This window comes from Mustela putorius, unplaced genomic scaffold, assembly GCF_011764305.1.
Source record: "Mustela putorius furo isolate JIRA1106 unplaced genomic scaffold, ASM1176430v1.1 tig00003859_pilon_pilon_pilon, whole genome shotgun sequence".
NCBI classification, from domain to species: Eukaryota; Metazoa; Chordata; class Mammalia; order Carnivora; family Mustelidae; genus Mustela; species Mustela putorius.
Genome location: NW_025422011.1, coordinates 30,523,146 through 30,550,498, shown reverse-complemented (window position 1 = coordinate 30,550,498; position 27,353 = coordinate 30,523,146). Strand labels below are relative to the sequence as shown.

At 49.7% G+C, this 27,353-nt stretch overlaps 1 protein-coding gene across 1 annotated transcript in view; it reads right to left on the bottom strand.

The window, feature by feature from the left end:
- The window catches only part of DKK3 (dickkopf WNT signaling pathway inhibitor 3), a 44,718-nt gene extending 21,576 nt beyond the window's left edge, over positions 1-23,142 (bottom strand). The window contains exons 1-4 of the mRNA XM_045065815.1: positions 22,974-23,142; positions 22,181-22,422; positions 14,624-14,758; positions 11,467-11,550 (exon numbers count right to left, since the gene is read on the bottom strand). Of these exons, the coding sequence (XP_044921750.1) occupies positions 11,467-11,550; positions 14,624-14,758; positions 22,181-22,393 (432 nt within the window). The 5' untranslated portion in view covers positions 22,394-22,422; positions 22,974-23,142. The remainder of the gene's footprint in view (positions 1-11,466; positions 11,551-14,623; positions 14,759-22,180; positions 22,423-22,973) is intronic.
- Positions 23,143-27,353: the final 4,211 nt, after the last annotated feature.

The following is a 27,353-nucleotide window of genomic DNA, read 5'->3' as shown; positions in this document are numbered from 1 at the left end:
TTCAGAGAGGCCCTGAAGTCAGGAGACCATGGAAAATTCGGGCTGTTTCCCTGGGGCTATATTTTCCACATCACATCACTGAGATGTACTAGTGGCCAACTTTTTCAGATAGGGACACATGCCACCCACTTAAAATGCTTTTCTCCAGTGCTTTCGAATGACCGACGGGCAGCGGGTCTCACATGGATGGGTGGCAAGAACTAACGAGAGTGGGTGAGAGATTCCACGGTTTCCTGAACACCCCTGCTCTGCCCCCCTCTCCCCATGACCCCGGGGAGACTCTGCCTCCCCTGGGAGGGAAAGGTTCCAGTGTTCACTGCCACGGAATTGTCCTTTGGTGATTTTGGTTTTTCATTTTGGGGGGCGGGGGTGTTTAATGACTCGATATAGATGACAGGAAGACAAGGAGCAGTGGAGGGGTTGTGATGACCTCTTCAAAGGCACCTGGGATCATGGCTGCAAAAGTTCATGACTTTATCAGAAATTTACCTTTTGATTGAAAAGGCCAAAATTGATGCCAGGGTCCCCAGTCCAATTCTACCACTCAACCATCTACCATGACCTTGGGAATTTAATTTCTCTAAACTCTGGTATCCTCTTCTGTAAAATCCTGTCTACTTCTCAGGGTTGTGAGGATTAGAAAATGAAACATAAAACACCTGGGAAGCAGCCCAGCAAACAGCAGGTGTTCAATAATGTTGACAAGCACATGAGACCAAGAAAACACAGAAGAGATGATTTTCTAGCAAAGACGTGATCTGCAGACGTGAACCTTATCGTCAGGGATTTCTCCTCCTGTCTACATTCCCCAAGTTCCTCCCTGGTCAGACAGCTTTCATCCCTAAATCTGTTCACTCCACTACTAAGCGCCTACCCCCTTGTCAATATGGAGGTGAACAGGACAAGGTCCTTTCCTTCCCAGGGCTCATGGTTTTCTAGACCTTTCTCCAGGCTGCCACTTGATGAGCCTCGGATTTTTCTCCCTGAGCCTGAGAAGACCCTTTTCCACTGGTCTTCATCATCTTTCTCAGCATTAAGCCGACCACCTTCTCTATAACTAACCACAGGAGAGGTCCCAGAAACAGTGGTCCCGAGACCCTGCTTCTGGAACAGGGAATGCCAGGCCCACTGAACTGGAGTGGACAGGAGGACCCAACTCCAGGAGCTGCATGACTTGGAGAAAATTCATCTCTGCTTTCTCATTTGCAAAATGAGAGGTTTGGTCTAGAGTGGGGATAAGAAATGGATTTTAAGTATAATGTTCTTCCAGTTGATTACGAATGGCTGCTTGAAGTGCTGGGCTGTCTCCAGCTCCAAGGCCTGATCTGGGCTCATTAGGAAAGGACTGCAATTGATTAACAATGGTTGTCATAGTAACGGTGGTAGGGGAGGGGCAGGGAATGGCAAAGTGCCTGCCACAGGCTTTCATACCTGGTCCAGAGGAGCTCGAAGGTCCTTGGGAATTCTGCCACTTGTAATTCTGTGACTCAGTGCCATATTGCTTTATCTGTGCTTTGTCTAGCATGTCAGTGGCCATCACCTGAGAAAGTTTCTCAGTTCCTGTGTTTTCAGAGATGGTAACCTTACAACAAAATACGTACTGATCTGTCACACTCCTACACAGGCAGCTCAAGCTTCCTGCCCCCAGGGGTCTGGGAAAGCAGGTTGGAAAGAAGCATTTACATTTACTAAGCATCTATTGAGTACGGATGTTTTACACACACGCGCGCACACACACACACACACACACACACACACGTCTCTTACTTCTAAACCCCACGCCCATCCCCATCCCCACCCTGTGCCCCCAGCCAGTGGTCACTAACCCGTCCTTTCACAGAGCAGGGACCAGGGCTCAGAGCAGGGAGGGACGCTCCCCAAGGAGCAGGATTCCACCCTGGGCCGCTTCAGACTCCCAAGTCCCACTGCACGGTGCTCCCCTAAATGAACCCAAGTGTCTTGCTGATTCCTCCTCTTCCAGGAAGTGGAGGTGAAAAATGAAAATGACAGCAGCGCTCGACGGTGCCAGGAGGTCTGAGCAGACTTCTCTGTGACCCCATCCCCCATCATTTTTCCTACAGTCTGCTGGACGTGGCACGGCGGGCAGACGCTCCTGCCTGACGGGGAGGCCGGCGAAGCTCATCGGATGTGGGGCGTGACGGTGAGTCCCCCTCCTCACCAGGTCCCTTCCCCCGGCCCTGCCTGTGAGCCAGAGGAGGACAGGGCATGACCAAGGCCTCTGCGGGTCCTGTCCTCTGGCTCTCCTCCCAGGAAGCCCTCCCTACACCAGTGGGAATTAAAACACTGCTGCCACCTCCACCAAACCTTCTCCCTAGGAGTCAGAGGCCCCAAGTGAGGCCCCAGGAGTCTGCAGTGCCCCGACAGGAAAGTGGAGGCCTCTGAAAGCCTCCAAGATTCTTTAAGGAGACCACGGTGAGGGGTGTCTTACAAAAGAAGGTGTGGAGAGGTGATAGATGGCAAATGGTCAAGACAATCCCATCTCTGCATCCTAGAGATGGACCTCCAAGATGAAGCCCGAGCCTGCCTGCTGCCAGCCTGGGGTCAGAGGCTGGGGCGAGGGCAAGGACCTCTGGGTAGTGGTGGCAGATACACCTCAAAGACACCCCTTGAAGCTGCGGCTGCCACATCCAGAGGCGGCCGTTGGGGCCACCGCTGGGAAGGCACTGCCTTGACCAAGGATGTTCGTCCAGCCCGTCGGCTCAGGTTGGGCCCTCGGGTCCCTTAGTGCCTACATTCACAGAAACCAAGAGGCAAAACAAGAGCCCCACCTCATGCTCCACTTGTGGGAATGTACATAGGGAAACAGTATGAAGTTTCCTCAAAAAATTAAAACCAGAATTACAATATGAACCAGTAATTCCATTTTTGGGTTTACACCCAAAGGAACCAGAATCAGGGATTCAAAGATCTATCAGCACATTCGTGTATATAGCAGCATTATTATTTACTGAGGCTAAGAGGCAGACACAATCCACTGTCTACTAACAAATGAATGGGAACCGAATGTGGCGCATACATACAACGCAGTATTATTCAACATGAAAGAGGAAAGACATTCAGACACGTGCTACAACGTGGATGAGCCCTGAGGACATTACGCTCAGTGAAACAAGCCAGTCAGAAAACAAATACTGTATGATTCCACTCATAGGAGGTCACTGGAGTAGACAAGTTCACGAGACAGCGGAAGGGTGGTTCAGGAACTGGGAGGCAGGGAGGCTGTTAGGAGCTATAGACAGTCCAATGGGAATAGTGTTTTAATTCTGCAAGATGAAAAGATTTCTGGAGATTGGCTACACAACAGTGTGAATGTGTTTACTACTGAACCGTATGCACAAAAATGGCTGGGATAATAAATTTTAAGTTTTATATACTTCACCACAATTTTATAAATGTTCCATAAAGAACATGAGTTTGGGGGTGCCTGGGTGGCTCAGTCATTAAGCGTCTGCCTTCGGCTCGGGTCATGATCCCAGGGTCCTGGGATCGAGCCCCGCATCGGGCTCCCCGCTCAGCAGGAAGCCTGCTTCTCCCTTTCCCACTCCCCAAGCTTGTGTTCCTTCTCTCACTGTGTCTCTCTCTTCAAATAAATAAATAAAGTCTTTATTTAAAAAAAAAAAGAACGTGAGTTTGGGGACTTTAGGAATCAACAAGAGTTAAGTGATTTTTTTTCTTTTTCTTTTAGTACTGGCTCTACCACATACCTCTGTTGTACAACTGCTCTGAGCCTCAGTTACTTCATCTGTAAAATGGGATCAACAGGGTATCTGCCTTGTATGGTTGTCACGTGAATCCTAGGAGGGGAAGTTAGTCAGATCCCAGGCACACCTGGTACACAGCCAGAACTCCACAAATGAATGGCAGCTCTTACCTTCATCATCACCTCTTACTATTAAGGTAATTACGGGCATTAGTTATTAGTGAGCATTCAATACATTACAGCACCGATGGGCTGGTATGAACCAAGATTTACCCCGAAAATGAAAGAGGTGGATCTGGAGAGGCAGTGGTCAATCTGGTCACTTTCTGAGCCATACGGACAGAATGAGGGAATATGGTGGGATGTTGTGGCCTTTGATACTATTTTTTTTTCCCCTTGATGTTATTTTTTAAACAAAACAAAAAATGAACTCATGAGCTTTGTGGGTTTTGCAAAATCATGCCTAGGGGCCAGGAAGGGCAGAGCCATGCATCCTACAGCCAGGATGCAAAGGCTCTGGGGTAAACATGGCCCAGGCTGCTGGTGGGGGGCAGCCACACCCCCGCATGGGGAGATCATCACCCCCCCAACCCCCGACATGCTCCGCCTACTCAGAAACTACAGAAATCGGCTTGTTCTGCAGCAGACACCATCAGCCTAATGAGATTTCAAATTAAATCACTGTCACTTAGCTAGTGGCGTCAAGCAAAAGCAGACTGTTCCATTTCTTAAGTAAAAATTTCCAGATTCCAATCTCTGAGGCCAGGCAATTTGTAGGGCACAAGGAATTCAGACCTTGAATTTCAGCAGGATTAAGCAAAGCTGTGTCCCCACCAACGTGTCCACCATCTAAATCCTGCCTTCCTGGTTCTTTCCTCTGGGGACTGTGAGGAACCTGAACACACTGTACATCCAGTATAGGTCATGTTCAATGTTCCCGATGCAAGATGCTACTAACTTGGCTGGGCTCCTGAAGCCCTTGCTGATCTAATTTCTGTCCCTCCCCAGCCTTCTCTGCTGTGTCTCCAAGCATACATCCAGCTGTAGCACTCAAAACTATGTAGCGTTCCTCAAACTTGGTCTTATTTCCATACACCCCCTTGACTTTGAACAAAGAACACTTCTGCAAGGAATGCCCGTCTTTCCCACAATTAAGAATTCCTAGACATCACTCAAAATACAGCTCAAGGGTCACCTCTTCCTGGAAGCCTGCCGAGAAACGTGAAGGGTCTAAGACTTTAGTCTACGTGCAAGATGACCTGTGAGCCTTCCTCGGTGTCATGGATGGCAGCAGAAGACACAAGACTCCTGGGTCAGAGTCAAAGGACCTGATCGCTGACAGTACAGAGCAGTGCGTTTGCAATGGTTCCAAGTTCCCTGGGGCAATCCAGAGGGGCCCAGGGGGGGGTTGTGCTTTCAGTGGGTGTGCAATGGGGCTGAGGAATGCCCAGCTTAGAGAACCCAAATCTTCCATAATGGAATGGAGTCACACCCGCTCTCCTCTGCCTAAGAGAAGGAGCTAGCTCTGTCTCCCAAGGCTGCTTGCTGTACAGTCTGGAGCAGAGGGGCAATGAGTGGCTCTTTTTATAAAACGAGCAGAAATGCCAGAGATAATGAAGGACTGTCTCCCAACAAAGTCCTCCCTGCTACCTGACCTGGCCTCTGCACAGAGCTCCCACCAGGCCCCGGACGACCTCTGCCTTAGGAGAGAGGAATTCACATTGTAATGACCTGTGTATTTCTTAAATGCCAGCCTGGGTGCTCACTGACGTTAGTGTCTTTCGCATTTATCGGTCCGACATACAATAAATGTGCAAATAAATGAATGAGTTGAATAAGTATTACTGGGAATTTTGATAGCTCTGGTTTAGGAGTAATTAGGTAATAACCAACGGCTGGCATTTACTGATGGCTCACTCCTGCATTCCAGGCAATGTATGACTTGTTTTTGATGTGTTTTTTTGTTTTGTTTTTGTTTTTTTTGACCTGGATTGTTTTATCCACAGGAACTCTATATGGAAGATAATTTATGAACCTGCCTGTACCTGTAGGGAAACTAAGGCTTAGGGCAGTTAAGGAATTTCATTGAAATCACACAGCTCCTAAGCAACAGAGCCACCCTTTGAAAGGGATCGGCCTGTGTCCAGGCCCTTCGCCACCCTGCTGACGTGCTCTCCAGGCCTTCGACAGGAGACATCCAAGCTCAGTTTGGGGTGTTTGTGGAAGGGTGTGGAAAGAAGGAAGGAAGGTGTGCCTGTCTCTTCGCAGCTGAAGGCAGTAGCCTGCATGTCCCCATCACTTCACCCCCCTACCCTGGCTGACTCATGGCAGGCCCATCAGCCTCCTCATATGGATACTGAACACTACGATCATTTCTCTCCCTTGCCTATCCCATGCCCCCCCCTCCACTCCCCCCCCCCCCACCTCAGCCGGGAACTTCACACCTTCCTAATCTGCTCCACAGTGGGGCAGATGGTGTTTGGTCTTGGGAACAGCCTGGAATGCGGCACCGACCTTTCTCCCCATGAAAGGGAGTAAGGATATGCTACATCTGTGAAGCTTCTATATTTGCTACAACCTCCAACTCGAAAACAGCCATTCCCCTTGACCTAATAACCCAACATGTATAAACAAAAGGAAGATCTGGATGATCCCCCACTGGAACGGCCACTGTAGGCGAGAGGTGGTGAGAGGGAGGGTCTCAGAAACTGCAGCTAAGGGTAAAATCAGTACAACTTTTCCAGGGGAAAACGTGGCAGTATCTCTCAAAATGACGCACCCCCTTTGACTGAGCCATTTCATTTCTAGGGCTTACACAGTGAACTTACTTGAAAAACCATTCAAAAGTATAGCTAGACATTTACGACAAAATTATAAAATTCAGAAGCTCCTTTTTAAAACATTAAAAATAGGTATATAAATTGATAAAGGAAAAATCGCTGCATGTTTCAATGTCTCCAAAGATATCTACTATTAACGATATAACATGTTTTTTGCTCGGCTTTTTATGCATACTTTTTCTTTCTGAAAATGAGATTCTTTTATATGCTCCAGATGTAGTGTATTTTCTTTACTTTCTATAGTACGTATACTGCTCTGTGATTGCTTTTTTTTTTCACTTAACATTTTATTGAAAGCGTCCCTTCATATCAACTTACGAAGCCTATACAAAACTCATTTGTTAACTGCATACCATTTTGATTTGAGATGTGGAATCATGTATATTTAATGAACTTCTTTCAGAAGGACTTTTAGGTTGAGGAGAGTACAATGGAATATACTCAACTTATAGCTTAAAAAGAAATGCCTACTGCTTCTTAAAGTCTGCTCACCCACATCAACTCCTACTTGGGGATCGTTTATCCATTTCTCAGAATGATCCAGAACTCCTCAAGTTTTCCTATAACTTTTTCCGACTGGATTAAGGCATGAGGGCCTTATACTTGGCCAGAAATCACAAAGCCAACTCAAACTATAAATCCAGAAATGCAAACGTACCCAGATATCTGGCTATAGGGCTGGAGACCTGCAGGCTTGCACAAGACTATGTTATCGCTCTTACAACCCTGAGTCTACACATTCTGCCAACTTCCTGCAACTTGTCAGCACCTGGCCATCCCTGTTCATGTCATTCACCGTGGCTCATCCTTCCCCCAGTGTATCCCCAACGCCCAAACCAGACACATGACAGGAATGACTTGCAAGGACAAGAACTGCAAGGTGAGTCAACCTGAGCATAGAGCTTCTGGCAAAGCCTGTGACTCAGAGGGTGAGGTGGGCCCCTGGAGAACTTAGCCCCAGGCTACAAACATCAAAGGAGAGAAGCCCCATGGAGGCCTCCCACAAACCCTCAGCAGCCTGCAAATTCCATTCTTTCTGCAGTAGGTTGCTGGGAACCAGGAGAGAAGCTGATGAGAACGCAGTTTAATTACTTCTCAGTAATACCCGGCCTTACACAAAGAGTTTTTATAAACCTTGCCTTCCTAGATTCTAGCCCAACTTTGTCAATCAGGGATTATTAGCCCCATTGGGTAAGGGAAGAAACCGAATCACAGAGGTCAGAGTTCATCAGGGTCAGAACGGGGTCTGAGCCCAGGCAGGCCTCACACCTTGTTCAGACTTCATTCTGCCTGGACACTGATGGACGGGGAAGGGCTGCATTTCCTGGGACTCGGCCACCCCCGCCTCCCTGCCCAGCAGACTCTCCAGGAGGCAGGGCTGCTGGGAGTGGACTGTTTCTCTAACAGATTCATGCCATCCCCTATGCATTTCCGTTAAAATAAACCTCCAGCGACATGTTGTCATGGTGCCCTCAGCAATTCCACTGAACTGATCAGGGCGACTCTGGCCTCAAATGTCAGGCTACAGGGAGCAAACGAAGCCGGTACCCCACCTGGGCCCTGATCATTCTCTGAGTCAAGGTGGTCTTGGTTAGTCGAACTGCTATGATCTGGCTGTTTTGGGCAGTGAAATGAGACCTGCGGCCTCATAACTTGAGCAATCTTTGAAGTTGGTTGGACGTGATTGAACCTGTAGGTTCAAACTAGCTATGTTTGGCTGGAAAAACAAACGAACCCACTCTTCTAGCTCTTCTTCTAATGCGAAAGCAGGAAAGACAGCAACGGCGAGATGTGCTAAGCTTTGTAGTTGTGAACCGTACCTTAATGAGAGGACACGTCCCTTCAAACTGGGCCCTGGCTAATTGGGCCAGATTCTTCCTGTTTGGGAACACAGTTCTATAAATAAAAGCATCTCATTTCTGCAGCATGGCTTGTCCCCTCTCTGGCTTCCTGACCCTTCTGCTCACAAGGAGCCCAACGTCCATCAGCCCACCCACTGGCCCGTGAAGGGAGCGGGCCTGAGGCCTCAGAACAAAAGCCTCACGGAAAGATGTCAGACCCCATCACCATCGCAGGGGCCCTCGGGTAGAATAACGAACCGCGCTGGCCTGTCCCCCTTTCACAGCTGAAAGTAAAAACAGACCAGCACCTTAGGCACCTGCAATGAATTTCCTAGACAGGCATACAGGATTACGGTGTGTAACTTTCCAGGGGCCTCCTCGGGTCACCATACGTATTAATACACACACACCGGCATTTGAAGAAAGGAAAACAGGGGGTGCTTGGCGGTGATTTGTAATTGAATTCATCTGGGAGTTTTAAATCCTGAAAATTCAGCCCGGGTTTATGGTATTTTAAGGTTTGAACAGCACAGGATTTTGTCCTTTTGAATGGCAAATCTCTTTCCCATTTCAGAGAACGATTCTTCTCTGAAGCAGGCATTTCCAAGCCAACTAGGGAATGGGACAAATGGGACAAAAACTAGGGAGTGGTGACAAAGGCCCTCCCTTTGAAAGCAATCTAGGCTTTACGGCTTCCTAAATCTCTGTAAAGATGATGCTCATGCCCCAGCCCATTGTGCTGGGACAATGGCGACCCACGAAGTGAAGAGGTGTTGAATGGGAGACTTCTGTGGGCACGTGAAACTAGATCTCTCTACTCCAACTCTTGGCAAGCCACACTAACAATGAGAGAGGCTCTTCTGGAGGGGACCCATGCCACCATTTCTGCCACACGATATCTGTTCCAGAGGTGGCCTGAAAAGTCTCCAGCCTGTTCTCCAAAAACCCATGGGATTTGCCAGACACTGGCCAGTCAAGCATCGGATGCCCCCCATCGCCCTTCTAGCTAAGCAAATTGGAATTTATTCCCACAGAGAAACTCAATGAGTTCCTGTCCCAAGGAGCTCAGCAGAAATCAAGAAAAGCTGGGTTTCTGGGATCTATCTCTTCCCGTCAGCCTCCTGCATTCTCAAGGCCGTCATGTGTGGGAGTTCTGACTGCACACTGCACAAAGGCACAGCATGTCCTCCATTGCAGGGTGGACACAAGAGACTGCATGTGCAGGTGTGGAGATTCTGGGCCCCCCAGCTGGGCCTGAAGCACAGACGCCCGTGGGCACACAAGACCATGCACACCTGGAAAAGTTGGATGCAGACCTGCTAGAAGCAGCGTGCACTCAAGGCAGCTGCTCTCCAACTCGAGCACGTCCTTGGAATCTTCAAGATCTTACCTCTCCCCCGCCCACCACTCTTGGAGCCTCAGGCCTCAAAACCTGACTAGATCCCCCCCTCCCTTGGGGGCCAACAGAGGAGGCCTGGGGTGGGGGTATGGCTGGCCACCTGTGCCCCTGGGCCTCGGGCAGGTGCAGGTTATTCATAGTCAGGCCTGCTGCCCTCAGAAGCTCCCCAGAGTAAACATGGACCATTGTGGAGTAAGATGCTTTTTTTTTTTTTTTTCAGTTGGCAACAAAGACTGTTTTTTTTTTTTTTTTTCTAATTCACAGCCCTGAAAGTTCTGTTTCCCTGCCTCTTCTATTCGTGGCTAAGGCTGAGGCTTTCCTTTTATCATAGGGCCCCAACCGGAAATTCTCTAAGCTTTTCCCTATTGGTACCATGACCATATACTATGACTGTTTGTCTGCTTTGTTTTCCCTCCCCTCTCTCTCTTCCCACCTTTGAAAGCCAGCTTCTCTTTCCTCCTGACCTTAATCAATCCTGTCCCCACTTCAAAGGTTTTTGTGACTGGGGTGACCCAGCCCATACGAGGCAAACTCATGCTTCTAGCCTCAGCTGCTAGAGCTCTTTCCATTTCAGCACAGATCTTACCCCAGGTCCCTGGAATGAGGGGTCACCCTCACCACACACAACCCTCCAAACCTCCCATCCTGAAGTCAATGTCTGGGCTCTGTGTCAGAAACAAGCAAAAAAGAACCCAGCAACTACCAACCACATTAACACCACCTCCCTAGCTCAATGGGTACACTGTTTCTCTTCCTATGATGATGCCGAAAGAGGCGAGGAAAAATCCTTGACCCCTTCTGAAGGTCAAGGAAATGCTCTGCACCTTGGAGGGTAAGAGCTTGTAGATGGAGTTTGTCTCGGGCACCTAGGCATAGAAGGACTAGTTCTTGGGGTCCCCATAGAGAATGCACATTTTTATGGCTGGCCACGTCACATGGCGGTCACCCCGTCCACTCCTCACCAGCTACCTGCTTCTGAAGCCAGCCACCTCTGTGAGAAGGTGAAGAGCAGTCGAGTGCCCTGAGACCTGGGAGTCTGGAGACCGGTGACTCCCATGGGGCCACCTCCTGACCTGTGCCGAGGCTTTCCTTCTGTGAAATGCTGCCCCTTCTACCAGTAGGACTCTGTCATTTTATAAGAACCATCCCGCCACTGGACAAAGCAACACGCCACTGTGTAGGTGGACCCATCACAAAAGGGTTAGAGCATGAAGCCTGGAGTGGGACAATACTCCGTTTCCCTTAGGCCACGGGATTCCACTAATTAAGGTGATGTCGCTCTCAACCTGCCTGACCAGGGCTGGGATTACAAAAGGGCCTGGCCACGCCAGGGGCTTTGGGGACTCCAGGCTGGACAGGCCAGGTCTTAGTGCCAAGGCCCCCAGTCAGAGTACCTGGTACTTCCTTATTCCCTTTCAGGGCTGAGAGGGAGTCAGGCAAATGCCAGCTGAATTTCATTTCTCTGTTGTTTCTGATGCAAAGAGCACTGTGCTAGAGCCTGTTGCCCGAACACATCGCTCTGGTCAGAAATGCAGGAATTGGGGAATCTTGGTAGAAAGGAGACGGGAGAGGTGAATGAGAGTCCGCTCCCTTCTGCCCATGGCCTGACGTTTGGGTCACCCTTTGCAAGTGAAGGGGCTGAGCCCAGGAGGCATGACAACTCACGTGGCTCCTTTTGCTTTCTTCATCTCCCACAGACGTGATGACTGTCTCCGAGAAGACCGTTTGTCCAGTCTGGTTGTTGGTTACCTACGGCAGAGCAAGTACAGTGAATGTGAAACAGAAGGAATTCTGGGCAAATCCCACAAGCTGGTTTCTTTTTTCTTCCTTTCTTCTTCTTCTTTTTTTTTTTTAAGATTGTATTTATTTGACAGAGAGAGAGACACAGCAGAGAGGGAACACAGCTGGGGGAGTGGGAGAGGGAGAAGTAGGCTTCCTGCCCAGCAGGGAGCCCAATGTGGGCCTCAATCCCAGGACCCTGGGATCATGACCTGAGCGAAAGGCGGTTGCTTAACGACTGAGCCACCCGGGCGTCCATTTTTCCGGCTTCCTGAAGCCACAATAACTGCCCAAATCAACAGAATGCCTGCTCCCCGTTTTATTTTGATTTTAGCTGCGGCCTCCAGGCGGATGGCCCCCCTCTCGGTACAGCCATCAGAAAAAAAACAGCAGAGGGGCGCCTGGGTGGCTCAGTGGGTTAATCCTCAGCCTTCGCGGCTCAGGTCAAGATCTCAGGGTCCTGTGATCAGGCTCCACATGGAGCCCCACATCGGGCTCTCTGCTCAGCAGGGGGCCTGCTTCCTCCTCTCTGTCTCTTCTCTGCCTGTGTCTCTGCCTACTTGTGATCTCTGTCTATCAAATAAATAAATAAAATCTTAAAAAAAAAAAAAAAGAAACACAGCAGAGTCTCCCTCACAGGGCTGCTCGGTGGACGGACAGCGGAGGCTCTGCACAGAGCCTGGCATACAGCAAACACTCAGCAGTAGCTGTTTCTACTGTTCTTGGGCTTATCACTCAGAACTCAACGGCAACAGCCTTTTCAACAACAACCCATCTGGGCGTCTCATCAAACGTCTTTCATGAGAAGCAAGAAGGTTTTAGCTAGAGCTGCCCCCGTCCTGATTCTGGTGACACAGTTCATCTAGGAAGTGCTTTATTGCAAAGGGAGGCACCCCTCCACCTGCTGTCTGCATCTGATGGTGTTTACCGGCAGCAAACGCCTCTGGGCTGAGCCCCACACCCCACTCGCACCCCGCGCCACTCCTGCCCCATCCGAGGTCCTGTCCGCGGAACGCTAGTGCCAGTAATGAAGATCAGAAGGGACGTCTGCCCAGGAGGTAGGGGATCTGGGTTCTTTGAGCCTTGGCTCAGCTACCACCAACCACCTAATGTGTCACCAGGAGTAAGTCACTTCTCTGATTCATCCCATCCTCATTTCTAGGTCATCTACAAAGTTCCTGCCAGCTCTAATAACACAAGGAAACTGTCCGAAACAGAGCAGAAACACAGCCTACTTTGTCACAGTGGACCAAACTCCAGTTCTCGGGAGATAAGGATCATGTCTTCACCAACATGTTTCAATACTTTGAGGCAAATAAATCCTCTCCCCAACAAAGAGGCAGCATCCTTTTCCTCTCTGCCAGATTTTTGCCGAATTAACTGATGGGATATTTTTTTAAAATTCTATGGTCCTATACTGCAGGTAGAGGTTGCAGGACTTCTAAGAGCCTTTATTATATTTATTTATTATACTAATGGGCATTTTCCTATCTCTAGGAGAAATAATTAAGATGTTTCCCGAACATGTTTCACCACCGCCCAGCCCCTCGTGAAGCACCAAACAGATGGTCCGTAGAACCCACGGGGGAGCTGCTATGTGGCACTCATGATATAACTTTACCAGAAGAAACAGGAATAGAACCACCGGCTGTTGCAAGCACTTTTGTCATTTACCGTGAGCTCTCAGGTACCGTAAGTCATCTGACCCCTATGCTACTGTCACATACGTACCGACTTCCCTATTTCCTAAATGCATTTAGTGAGGGACATAAAATTTAAATGGATTTTCAAAATCACACTAGTTACCGGCAGGACTCACCCCTGGGTTTCCCAACATGTACAAGAAGCAACCTTAAGCAGAGGCAAACCTGTTAGCTAATTATCGTCAAAGAGGACTTAATATTGGTTTTGGCAAAAGTAAAGCAAAGAGTTTTGGAAACATTCTTCAGACCTCTGATGAGCAATGCTAAAGGACTGGTCAGCAGGTGACTTGTTCATTTATCTGGGGGTAAGGTGGAGGGTACACCCAGCTAACGCTGGGGACCGCGGGAAAAGTGCCACACAAAGGCTACTTTACAATCAAGGCAACAGCCCGTAAAAATCGACCCCCTTATGCTCCATGACACAGATATACTATTGTTTCAACCAAGTCATGACCTGGGCCCTTGAACAAAAGTGAGACCCTCTCGTTGGAGCCACTGGGCCTTGCACATATGGGCTGAGACGAGGTTTGAGGTCAAGCTCCTTGATGCTCACAGCAGAACATCAACTCGATAGCCTCTACCTGTGACCCTGAATATCGGCACGTCAGACTCTTCGAGAGAAACCGGGTTCACGGGCTTTGCCCTCCTCGTCCTGCCTACGTCATGCCAGACACATCTCGTGCCACGGCGGGTTCAGGCTACGTGCCTCTGGATTTGCAACGTTTTCTTCTTCAAGTCGGGGGGAGGAATGAGCCTGCTTGCTCCTCATGTTAGATATCAAACCAGGAGACACTGAGACATGGGGCAGGCTAGAACAAACTCTGCTATAGAAATCTGAGTAGATAGCCAGCAAACAAATGTTCAGTCTTAATGGCAAAGGAGGCTTTCCCTCCCAAAGATGGAGTATAACCCATTTGAGCTCCTCCTGAGGAAACAGTGAGGATCTATTCAGCAAAGATGGACTCTATTCCAACTCCCTGCTAAAACACCCATTAAAACCTATGAGATAAATTCCTCAAATTCAATACTAGAGAAGTCTCTCTCTAGACACTTGTTTGCACCCTTTTATCAAATGATAAAAACCCCCGACCATTCCTTTGCAATCAGATTGGCAGGCAGCCTAGAGTTAAATTTACTGCTTAAATGCAAAAGCAATTTAGGTTTCTGATATGCAGCTTTCCCTCTTAAATAGCTCCCTCACTCCCTCTGGTTTTTAATCTGTGTTTTACCAGCCTCATTTGCATTTTTGGCTTGAGGATCCAATTTGTAAAGAAGACCTTAGTCTCTGATAGGACAGGAAGCTACGGAAAAGGGGAGGTGCTGGCCGTGGCCACACTTACCTTGTGAATTTCTCGGTGCACGTGGATGGTATTATTTCCCACCTTGGTTTCCGTGTTGGTCTCATTGTGATAGCTGGAAGGCAAGCTTGCCACATTCACTTCAGATGTTTTAGCTGCAGCTTCTTCTGCTTCCATCTATTAAATCAATGAACTTAATGAGCAAATTGTTTTCTCTTGATACAAATCAGTCCATTAGAAAAACAGAACCACCCTCTTCCTTTTCTGCAATTATAAATAATAGTAGTAGTAATAGTTCCTGTTAATTGCCCACCAGGATAAGACACTGCACTAAAAGTTTTACAACTATCATAGCCTTAGATCTCACAGCCTCCCTCGAAGGTAGGTGTGAATATACCCATTTTACAGTTGCAGAGAGTAAGGCTCAAGAAGACTGGATAACTTCCAGAGATTATCCGTGAAGGACATCGCTCATCATTAGGGCAATGCACATCAAAACCACAATCAGGTATCACCACACAGATGTCAGAATGACTAAGATCAAACACACAAGAAACAACGAGCTTTGGCAAGGATGTGGAGAAAAAGGAACCCCAGTGCACTGCTGATTGAATGCAAACTTCTGCAGCCACTGTGGGAAACCAGAATGGAGGGTCCTCAAAAAATTAAAAATAGAATTACGATATAATCTAGTAATTCCACTACTGGGTATTTACCCAAAGAATACAAGAACACTAAGGTGAAGACGTCTGCACTGCTATGTTTACTGGATTATTTACAACAGCCCAACTATGGAAGCAAGCAGCCCATGTGTCCATCAGCAGATGAATGTGCAGAGAGCATGTGGTATATAGATATGCACGTACATATAATATGGAGTATTGCTCTGCCAGAAAAGGAATGAAATCTTGCCATTTACAAAACCATGGGTGGCTCCAGAGGGTATAATGCTAAGGGAAATAAGTCAGTCAGAGAAAGACAAATACCGGAGGATATCACTCATATGTAGAATCCAAGAAACAAAACAGATGAATAAAGAAAAAAAGAGATAAGAGAATAGACTCTTAACTATAGAAAACGAACAGATGGTCACCAGAGGGGAGGGGGTGAAACAGGTGAAGGGGATTAAGAGGACGCATATTGTGATGAGCACTATTTATTAAACACCATTAAACACCATTTATTGGAATTACAATTTTTAAAAGTCCACTGTAGTCTATCCAGAAGACACATTAAAAAGGGAAAAAAAGGACTGTCAGGGAAGGGCAGAGCTGGGATCTGAGCATGCTTCTGCTGAACAGTCTTGGCCCCTGACAGGGCTGCTGGAGCCCGGTCCCTCTCCCAGCAACCTAACCCGGAGGTCACCTGCATTCAGCTGCCTTTCATGCCAAGAACCAGTCTGGTCTCTCTCTGAGAGCCCTCTCTGGCTGCTCACTATGCACCGATGCTAGGGAGTTAACACCCCAAGAACCATCCTCAATCAGTGAGGGGCAGGCTATGAGGGTAAACACCCCAGCTCCCTCCGCACTCAAAGGGGCAGTCTCTCTCTCAGGACCCCCAGCAGAGCCTAGCAGTGACCTGCTCAGTAGCACAGCCTTTACTCCCTCTCTTCTCTTCCATCTTACTTTCCCATTTCCTCCTGGTGTTTCTGGGATCACTTCCCAAACACATTATTTGCTCCCAAGCCTTTGCTGCAGGGCCTGGTGGTGGTGGGCAGACCCCAACAGCCCCCAGGATGGCCCTTTCCCTGATACAGGTAGGGCCACAGCTATGTCTCCTTCCCACCCCGTCGCTTGGGTACAAGAGAGACCCTGGTAGAGGGCTGGCTGACTAGTTCCCAGGGCTCACCCTCCTCCTGCCTCTTCTTCCACATGTGTTCCCCTCTGGTGTCAGGTTTCTGAGGCTGCTGCTCTCAGATCCCCCGGGCTCAGGAGCCCCCACGACACCTACACCAGATATATCCGTCAACCTGAAACTGTACCCAATTTCCCCCTGTGGATTTACTGCTACGCCCCACCCTGAGTGGGCAGTGGACAAAAGGACCAGTTCACAGCTGGGTGGACTCAGAAAGAGGCCACATCACGGACTAGTTGCGCCAGTGAGACACTCTGTCTAGGAATTTAAAACAAGAGACACAAAGAGAAGTTCTAGTTCATGGCTGGCAGTTTTCCAATACTATCTTTGACTCTGGGCTATTTTTACTTCATAAAACTAATCTTCAAAAAGATTCTATTTTTTTTACAAAAATCACCATCTTCTATTCCCTCATGTACTAAATGAGGCACCTCTTTTCCTGTCTCTCCCAACTGGATTTGCTGAGCTGGGGTGGCTATGGGGAAGGAATTTCCATGTTTCCATGCAGCACAAAAACACTGAATAGAAGTGGGGAGTCTGGAAGGCACAGAAGCTCAAATGATCAAACAAGGATTTGGTCAGTAACTGCTGTGTTTGACCCAGAGAGGACTGCAAGATGTCTGAAACTCGATCACTGGCTTCATCATCATCACCACCATCACCACCATCGCCACCATCATCATCACCATCACCACCATCGCCATCATCATCACCATCATCATCATCATCATTACCATCAACATCATCGCCATCATCATCACCATCATCATCATCATTACCATCAACATCATCACCATCAACGTCACCACCATCACCACCATCTTTACCATCACCACCATCATCATCGTCACCATCATCATCATCACCAACACCATCACCACCATCACCACCATCATTACCATCATCACCATCATTATCACCACAGTAACAGCCTCCATGTTTGGGCATCATCTATGCCTGAGCCACTGTACCATAACTTCCATGGCTCCTTGGCGATTCACAGCACCCCCACGAGGAAGGTGCTGTTGCCCTTACTCTGCAGATGAAGAGAATGAGGTGAAGAGGAGTGAAGGGACCTGCCTATGGTCACAACATCGTTAGTAGGAGGCGAAGCTCAGACAGAATTCAGGTTAGTCTGACTCCAGATTTGGGGCCTTGTCCAGTATGTGCTTCTGCTCTGCCTGAGAAGCTTATTCATTTACTGTGGAGAGAGCAGAGCCCCACTACTAAACTTGTTTGAGGATGATTATGATGGCTTCTAGAAGCAAGCCAGGGGTTCAAAAAATAGAAAAGAAAGGCCTCCGGGAGGAGGAGGCATGATTGAACTGGTCTCCAAGGACAGGTAGGATTTGAACAGAAAGGAGCCCAGAGGAGGCAAAGCTGTGGCCACGTGGAAAGAACGGTGTGTGTTGTGGGCTGGGGCACAGGGTCCGTGCTGGGCACAGGATAAAATGGCAGATGATGAAGGAGAAAGAGATTGACAGGCAGTTCTAAAGCAGAGGGTGTTGGCCTTGTTCTCAACCAGGAGAGTGCATCAGGGTCATACCTGAAACTATGAAACGGTGTCTATCACAGATACATAACCAAGAGAGCTATGCCTATACATTACCACACACCAGATCCCTTCCCAGACCTGCTAAGTCAGAACTTCTGCAGGTGCAGGGACACGTGGGTGGCTCAGTGGGTTAAAGCCTCTGCCTTCAGCTCAGGTCATATCTCAGAGTCCTGGGATAGAACCCCGCATCTGGCTTTCTGCTCAGCGGGGAGCCTGTTTCCCCCTGCCCGCCCCCCGCCGCCTGCCTCTCTGCCTACTTGTGATCTCTCTCTCTGTCAAAAAAAAAAAAAAAAAAAAATCTTAAAAAAAGAACTTCTGCGGGTGCAATCCAAGGTATTAAAGAGCTTCTCAAATGATTCTGAGGTATTCCCTCCCCTGCACTTGTCCACAGGGAAAACCTTTGCTCCAAACCAAGCGAAGTTATAACAAGTTCTAAAGACTAGTTGGTAAATAATAAAGAGCCTGGAGAAGATAGAGAGGGGAGTGAGGGAACTGGCCAGAATGAGGTGTGGGAGTCGGAAGTCATACCTGGGGGAAGTGAGGACCTGCTAGGTAGCAGAGATTACAAATACTTCCAGGTGGGCCAAGCCCCTGAGAGCTAGCCACAAGGTCAGGCAAAAAGTTGCCCGCAGCACGTCGGAAGCAAGTGCCAGGGCTCTGGAGTTAGGGAAGGTGTGACCCTGGGCAAGACACCAAGCGTCTCTCAACCCCAGCTTTCTCATTTGTGTAGTGGAGAAGGTCCTACTCTGCTGAGCGGATGCAAGAATTAAGGACCACGAAATCCAAGTGCCTGCCTCAGCACCTGGTACCCAGCACAGTACCAGCTACGTGCTGGTACCTACAGAGTAGCTACTCTCCTAATGCTATCCTGGAAGAAAGCAGTTTTAGAAGAAGCTTGTTTGCTAGGGCATGTGCGGGTTGAAGGAGAAAAAAGAGACAGTAGATACCACGTGTTTGAAGAATTTGCTAAAAGAATAGAGAAGAAGTGGAACGGAGCTAAGGCAGGAGACAGAATGAGCATGAGAAGGATTAAAAAAAATTTTTTTAAGTAAGAGATATTGGCACATTTTGTGATAGAAAAGATACAGCTGGAAAAGGGTAAGAGACTAAGATACTACAGAGGCCATATCCAGAAGCAGAAGGGAATTTTTCATGCTTTTAAAAATTCCCATTGGAATCTGAATCCTCCAGTTTGGCTTTCAAATAACTGACAAGTTACCAAATCTGGAGTCTGCTTTGGGCTGAGCAGAGACTTCTTATAAAACCTCCTCCTTTTCAACCAAGGGTTATTTCAATAGAATGAGCTAATAGTTCTCTAACGGCACCACGAACTCAAAGTACAGTTTACAATGGAAATTTCAACCACAACTATTACGGCCACTAGCAAGAGAAACTTAAGCCCAAAGCAAGAGGAGTTGTTTCATAAAGGAGGAATGTGCATGTTATAAAATATGGCATTTATGGTTGGTTCACTCTGTGTGTTTGTTAAAGGGGTATAGTAGGAAAAATTGGAGAGATAAATTGAGGCTTGGTATTGGGGTTCTTCCTAGGGCTGGGTAAGGTGATTAAGAATATTCCAGAATATGTCAGTTATGGATATCACCATGAGCAGGGGGAAGGGAGGAGAAGAAACTGCTTTTATCCTCAGAACACATTTACCGGTAACATACAGAATATTAAGACTGGAAAGGAGGAACAGCCCAGATTGAACCATTTGAACACTGGCTTCCCCAAATAATGATCCTACAAGCAGAGGATCTTTCCCTAAAGAGCAATCAGCAGCTTGAGTCAGCTGGAGTATTTAAAATGTCAGGCAGTTACTTGAAAGCAGATTCATGGCACAACCATGTAAACAACCAATGCATCTGGCCTGGTCCTTTCCCCAGACAACAAGTAAATAGCAACTGTCCTGTGTTTATGAGATGGAAGGGACTTTCTGGAAGTCTCTTTTTAAAAAGTTAATACTAATCGCCACAATCTCTTGAGATTCTGTGGTGTTTCTTGGTTGTCTCCACGCTGGTACTATTTAGAGGGTGATAATGGCAGCCTTTCTTTATCCAGAAAGAAAGAACCTCCTGTAACCCTGACAACAGTCCCAGGGGGTGACTTATATTACACAATCTCACTTAACCCAATTTTAGATGGTCAGGTGACTTGCTTTACTTGCATCCTCATTTAAATCCCTCCTTATCCTAAACGGAGTTGGGGGGAGGGAGACATTTCCTGGACCCCACCAGGAATGGCAGAGCTAGGATCTGCTGAAGGAAGGTTGATCCCCACAGCCTGTTCTGCCACGCAGGGGTCCAGCCTCTCTCAACTCACATCCACGGCCATCGAGGATGCTCTCTGGGGCTGGACCACTGAGGGGGACAGAAGTGACAGCCAGGAACTCTTCCTGGTGGCAAACTTCAACCAGCCCATCTTCACAATCCAAGCAGAATGGCATCTGGAAGGAGGAAGCTGGGGCAATGGCTGAGCCAATGGGGAGGATTTCCATGGAGGAGATGTGCCACTCATGTCCTGCTGATCCCAAACTGCTCTAATCAATGAAGAGACCAGAGAGGCCCCCATGCCTCCTTCCTCTCCCTCAGCGAGAGCTACAAACAGAAGACTGTGTGGCACAAACAAGATCACAGAGAACAGAAACTTGGGAGTTGGCCTCATCAGTCTCACTGGGAATCCATGAGCAGGCAAGAAAATCCTGGAACCCAGATAAGGAAACCAGATGACCCGCCCCGCCTCGGCACCAGAAGGATCACGAGCTCCAGTTAATAGGAAGGGGCAGAGTTAAGAGCTATGGGGGCCCATCTGACTCCCCTTTCCCTTTAATTATTTCATGTCATGTCATGATTCTTTTGCTTTCACAGGAAACAATGTCTGTCCATGGGTTTTGGAATCTGGCCTGTCCAGTGGATGTTCACGACAGCTTCCCACACAACTGCCTCCCAATCCAGTGTCCCCCACTGCATACTCTATCAGTCTGCCTGCTCTGGGAGGCAGCAACGTCTCCCTGTAGACCAGAGCTAGAATTTGAGTCTCTGTCCCAGTGGAATGTGGAGAAGCAGGGGTGGGAAGACACCTCAGCCACGAGCCTGGATATCTGGTCTCTTGCTGACTCCTTCACTGGGATGGCTAGCTTCTCTCCAAAGACAGGCTGCAGCCAAAGCCAGGCACAATAGTGACCAGGCGCCCCAACCCCAGGCACCAGGGACAGCTCTGGACACCTGCTGAGGTGAGCTGAGGCAGCCGCCTCACCTGCCGGGGCAGCCCTGCCAACACCTAGGTGATCAGCCTAGAGGATGCTATACATAGCCTCTGGTCCTAGGAGGCGACAGAAGAAACAAGCCAGCCCAAGTTTTGCTAAGGTATCTTGTATCTGATGGTAAGAGCTACTGTATATTGCCCACCTATTCTACAACAGGTGCCCACACAGACCATGGCATTTAATTCTAACAGGAAACAGAAGAGGATGTTAAGGGACTTGCCCAATGTTGCCCAGCTAGTGAGTGGCAGAAGAGGACCCCGAGCCTAGGACTGACTCCAAAGCACTGCTGGGGTGGAGTTGGGTGGCCATTCATACTGCCCACCCCCCCCCCCATCTGAAAATTCACACTGCTGGGATTTAGGATTCTGACTTTCCTTCTCTGCCTCACATGGCATTGGGGGAAGCCCAGACAGACCAGCAGCAAAGCTGTCTGGGCTTTTTGTCCCGGCACGGCATCCTAACTATGTCTTGGGAAGATGGCACAAACTCAAAGCCCAACGTACAAGCTAGAACTTGAGATCGTTGGCCTCTCTGCAAAACCACAGAGCCCGACTATCAGGGGCCAGCAAGCATCCGCTTACAGAGGGGGCGGGGGTGGGTAAATGCACGCTTGAAGAAGACAATTGCGGGGTAGCGGCCAGCAGCGTGTAAACAGGTGCTGACCCTGGCTGCCCCTGAGTGAGCCCAGCCAGAGACTCCCGGTGAACAGGCTCAGATCCAGATCTTTCTGGCAGGAAGTCAGAATGAGGTGGGAGCTGAGCTCACCCTGCGCGACCAGCCGATCACTCCGAATCTGCAGCCGGCTCCTCCCGGCCCCTTCGCAGAACGGAGTACCCCGGCCAGCGCTCTAAGCGCGGCTTTCCCCAGGCCCCCCGCCGCCCCCACCAGGCGCTCCCCCGAACCCCAGCCAGCCAGACGCACCCACCTCCTCCACCGCGCTGCGCAGTTTGTGCTGCGTGTCCTCCATCAGCTCCTCAACCTCGCGGAACATCTCGTTGAGGGTGGCCTCCTCCTGCGGGTAGCTGAGAGCCGGGGCGGGCTCAACGGGCGTCGCGGTCGCTGTGGGAGCCGGCGCGGGGGCCGTGGGGACCGCCGCCGCCAGCAGCAGGCACAGCAGGGTGCCTACAAGCCGCCGCATCTCCGCTCTGCTCCTGCCGCCGCCGCTGCCTGCGTCCCGGAACCTGATCAGAGGCGCGCCGACCACCCCCTCGCCCTCCCCGCAGCCCCGCAGCCCCGCCCCGCGCCCCGGCCCGCCCCTGGCGCCCCTCTTCCCTGCACCCACCCCGGAGAAGACAAACCTGAGGGCCCTCCGGACGCGGCCCCCCGGCTCTGCTCCAGCCCCGCGTCTCCTCCCCTCCGCACCCCCACTCTCTCCTCGGGCCGGGGCTGAGCTCTGCCCCCATCCCCAGGGATAGCCTCCTCCCCGGAGCAGCAACATAACCGAGTTCCCAACACCCGCGGCGACCCCTCTCACCCCCGCGCAGTCCCGGGTTCTAGCCCGGCTTCTCCACGACCAGATCCGAGTGCAGCTCTGGAGCCGCGACCCCACTCCCACCCCAGCCCCGTGCAGCCCACTCCGGGGCGATCCGAGCGCCCGTCGGCCCCCTCCCCGCGGTGTCCGGACCCAGTCGAGCGTCCACCCCTCACCCGCCCAGGCGAGACCTAACAGAGCCCGCCCCGCCCCCCCCCCCCATTCCCCGCCACCGTCCCTCACCCACCGGACTGGACCGAGCTGTGCGCGGGCTGGACCTGCCAGACCTCGCCGGGACTCTGCCGCGAGCTGCGGGCACCGGAACGGGGGCGGGAGCGGCGCGGGGGCGGGGAGCGCGCGGGGATGCGGCAGCGCTGGTACCCAGCGATCCCGCAGCCCGCCCCGCCTGGCGGGAGGGGCTGCCGCCCGGACCAACGCCATTGGCCGCCGGCCGCCCGCGACCTCGCGCCGCAGGCCAGCTTCCTCCGCCTCCGCAAGCCGCCCCTTCCCTGCATCCCTCGGCCGCCGCCGCATCCCGGTCCATTGTCATTCGGGCCGGGATTCCCGCTATAGCTTATGGCGGATTCGGGGAGGGTGTGCTTCCCGCGGCCCCCTTGCCCTTCCCAAGCCATCCTCCGGCCCGCATGCAGGGCAAAGCCCCAGCCAATCAGCCTGGCGGCCAAAGACGGTCACTGGCTGGCCTTCATCCCCCTGCCATGCTTGACGCCTTACTCTGGCCAAAATAACCCACTTGTAGCTAGCTCCCGGAGCTCGTGAGAATGTCAGCGAGCTCCTCCAGGGCGACATAACAGTGGCTGAGAGCAGGCAGCGGCAGCCAGACTGCCTGGTGTGAATCCCAGCTCTGCTCCTTGCGACTTTACCAACCTGGCCAAGTCCCCAGATGTGTCTGCGTTCTGCTTAGCCCGAACAGAAAATGGAGGTTAGTGTAGTGAGTGTACCTAGTAGTTAACGAGCATAACGCATGCAGGCGAGTGTGGGGCACGTGGTAAGTGGGAGATGTGAGCTAATCGTCGTGGGAACGCAACTTTGTCTTACTCATCGCAGTCTCCCCAGCATCTAGAACGAGGGACACACACTTTTCTAACACTTTTAAAGATGTGAGTATCCAGAACAGGAAGCACTCACATATTTTTTTAATGAAGGAGTGTTTTCTTTCCCCCTACCCTAAAGATTTTATTTATTTATTTGAGAGAGTGACAGAGAAAGAGAAAGACAGAAAAGGAGGAGGAGGAGGAGGAGCAAGGGGTGGGGGGGGGAGCAGATGTCCTGCTGAGCAGGGAGCCTCCATGGGGCTAGATTCCATGACTCTGGGATCACTACCCAAGCTGCAGGCAGACGGTTAAGGAACTGAGCCACCCAGGCACCCCTAAATGAGTATTTCCTTAAACCTCCTTCTATTTCTCCCTAAAACTCTTTCTGTCTGGCGAGCTCTCCCTCCTTCTGTTGGTCTGGCTAACTCTTCCACATCTTTCAAGAGCTAGGAGTCTGTCTTGAGCTCTCCCAACTGCCTCCCATTTCTCCTCTGTTTCCCTTCCCATGTGCTGACCTATTGCCCCAGATTTGCCATGGTCCTACTAGTCTCTGGCCCATTTTCCCCGAGTAACCAGGAGGAGCCCCTCAATGACAGAGAATGACTTGCTCACCTTTGTGTTCCCACCACCAGAGCCATATTACACACTTGGCTCCTGAGAAATGCATGGGCTAATCAGCATAACAAGAGCTATTTTTTAAGAAAGTATTTATTTATTTATTTGAGATACAGTGACAGAGAGCATGAGAGAGAGCAAGAGAGAGTGAGCATGAGTAGGAGGGTGGAAGGGCGGAGGGAGAAGGAGAAGCAGGCTCCCTGCTAAGTGGGGAGCCCGACATGGTGCTCCATCCCAGGACCCCGGGATCATGACCTGAGGTGAAGGCAGATGCTTAACCCACTGAGCCACCCAGGCATCCCCAACAATAGCTATTCCTATTTTGAAATAGCAATGCTTACTTAGTGCCATGTGTCAGGACAAAGTGTTAACTCACTGAATCTCAGACAGCCTCTGAGGTTGGTAGGACTATTTCTATTCCCATTTTACAAGTAAGGACACTTTCCTGAGGCCATGTAGCCATTAAGTGGTTGAACTGGGATTCGACCCCAGGAATCTGGTTCCAGAGTCTTCTGCCACTCAACTTCTCTGCTCTAAACTGGCTGGCAGGTTTTGGAGCTGACTTGGGAGTATTAAATGAACAATTTCTGCAGGTGACTACTTGGAAAACATATGTTTGAGGATGAAAGAATTCAGGACATGCTGCCGCAAATACTGATTATCTTGAGCTGAGCGTGCTTGAGTAATAGCAGGTGCAGGAAAGGCTCTCAGACCTCCCCTTTCTACCTAAAAACAGGCCATGAGATGCCATGTGAGGAAGTGCCTTCCAGGTACCAGCAAGAGAAGAATGTCTTTAGCATTAAGTAGGTACTGGGAACTGATGTCAAAATGGGTTGATACTAGCAAAATCACTAAAATGACACTATCTTCTACTAGTTCCCTCCTGCCCCCAAATCTGGTCACTTCTCCACAATTTACCCTCTAGAGCCTAGAGCCCTTTCCTGTCATTTTGTCACAAATGTATTGTCTCTCTTTGTCTAAAAAGTCTGTAAGCTTTCCGCTCTGGCCACTTTCTTGGGTCCTCATTTTCTTGCAAAGACTCCCATGTACGTGTCACGTTGTAGTAAAACTCATACACCTTCTGTTACTCTGCCTTATGTCAGTTCAATTCTTGGGTCCAGCTGGAGACCCTACAAGGGTAGAGGAAAAATGTTTCCTCCCCTACAGGGCTCATGGCCTCTTCATCCTGTTCCTACACTTGAGTCTGCAGCAGAGAGTCGAGTGCGAAGAAAGCATATTTAAGGCCTTCTCGGCACTGGACACTGTGCACACAGAGACAATGTGCATGTCGAGACTCAGAGAAGTTAGGCCATCCTCTCAAAGCCAGACAATAAGTGAGGGGTCATCTGAGAGGAGACTCAGGTGTGGCTGACTCTGAAACTAGTCCTTATTCCGCATGACTGCCTTTCTTTGTGGAGCTTTTTGCATTACTGTTTATCGTAAAAATGAGGCTTCTCACTATGGTCTCTTCAGCTTCTGAGCCTTTGGGCTGGGCTGTCCTGCGAATCCAGAGAAGGCCCCCTCCCCCCAGCATCCCCTGCTCTGTCCTCTGGGCATTCGGCCACTCACCTATTCCTTAGCTTTCTGGAGGCAGCTGAGCCATGCAAGGACCTGGAGCCAACTTACCCCTTGAGACCCACATTCCTGGAAGAAACTGACTCAGGTCGGCAGGCTGTGGCCCGGGGGCACCCCCGGGGCCAGGCCAAGAGCTGCCAGGATGTTGATTTATAGAGCAAACCATGCTCCTTCAGCCTTCCATGGTGCTGGCTGTGAAGACGGGGAATTGCCCTGAATTCTTGTCTTCTGCCTTACATGTTTTGCCATGAGGTTTGGAGGTCTTGACTTTCAGACTGAACTTAAAAAAAAAAACCAAAAAACCAAAAAACACATTGAGCTACCCCAAGTGTCAGGTGAAGGGTTATGTACTTTCTCATATGGAGTCTATAATTTATGCTCCAAATTGTGGGGATGTATTGAAAGGTCCCATTATTAAGTGCGACTACAAAACAAACGAACAACAGTGACAACAACAAAATGGGGAGGAGGAGGGAAAAAATGGGTGAGAACATTTAAGGGCCTCAGTATAAGAAAATAGAAGCGTCTTCCCTGCCCAGCTTCTTGTCAATCTGATCACCAGCCTGAGGCATTCACAGGCAATGAGGAAAGACACTAGGGTCGGCTGAGAGATGGCCCCGACTAGATCCACACACAGTCTGGGCTCCAGGAAGCTTGGAGGCCGGGGTAGGGGAAGCCCTGTGGGTTTGGGACCTGAGTTGAGAAAGGGTCATGCTCGAAATGACCATTGTAAGGTGAGAAGTCCACGGGCACATGGAGCAGGCCAAGCTGGCCAGAGCTGACCACATCAATCATCTTTAGGATGAGGAACATTCTACAATTCCATAATTTCTATTATATCACTGGTCTAAGTTCTATAACAATTAAGGACATTTGTTTTTTTTTTAAATTTTAAGGATTTGGAAGCAGTCTCTAATTATAATTTTAAAATTCTAAGTTTTCCATTTTTTCTATGAAGGACCTAGCGAGTCCTAAACCGGGTTCCTATTCCATTACTGAGGAAGTGAGAGCAGAGTGGGTGTTGTCTGCTAAAAACTACCTAGAAAGCTAGCACCCACACAGCAAATTCACGGGCAGCTGTCCGCCCTCCAGAAACTCGTGACCATGCGCTCACAGAGACGTGTATAAAGATGTTTACGGAAGCCACTATTTACAGTAGCAGAAAATGTGAAAACCACTCACTTAGTGGTTTTTTTAGCAGGAGAATGGTTACACTGGGATTTCTACAAACAAGAGAATACAGCATTAACATAATGAATACTATTTCTAGGCAACAACATGGATAGATCTCAGAAGAAATAATGTGGAGCAGGCAAGACTGTGTGCAGAATGGTATGTATACAATACTGTTTGTGCATGTTTTAAAAACACAAAATGACCATTTC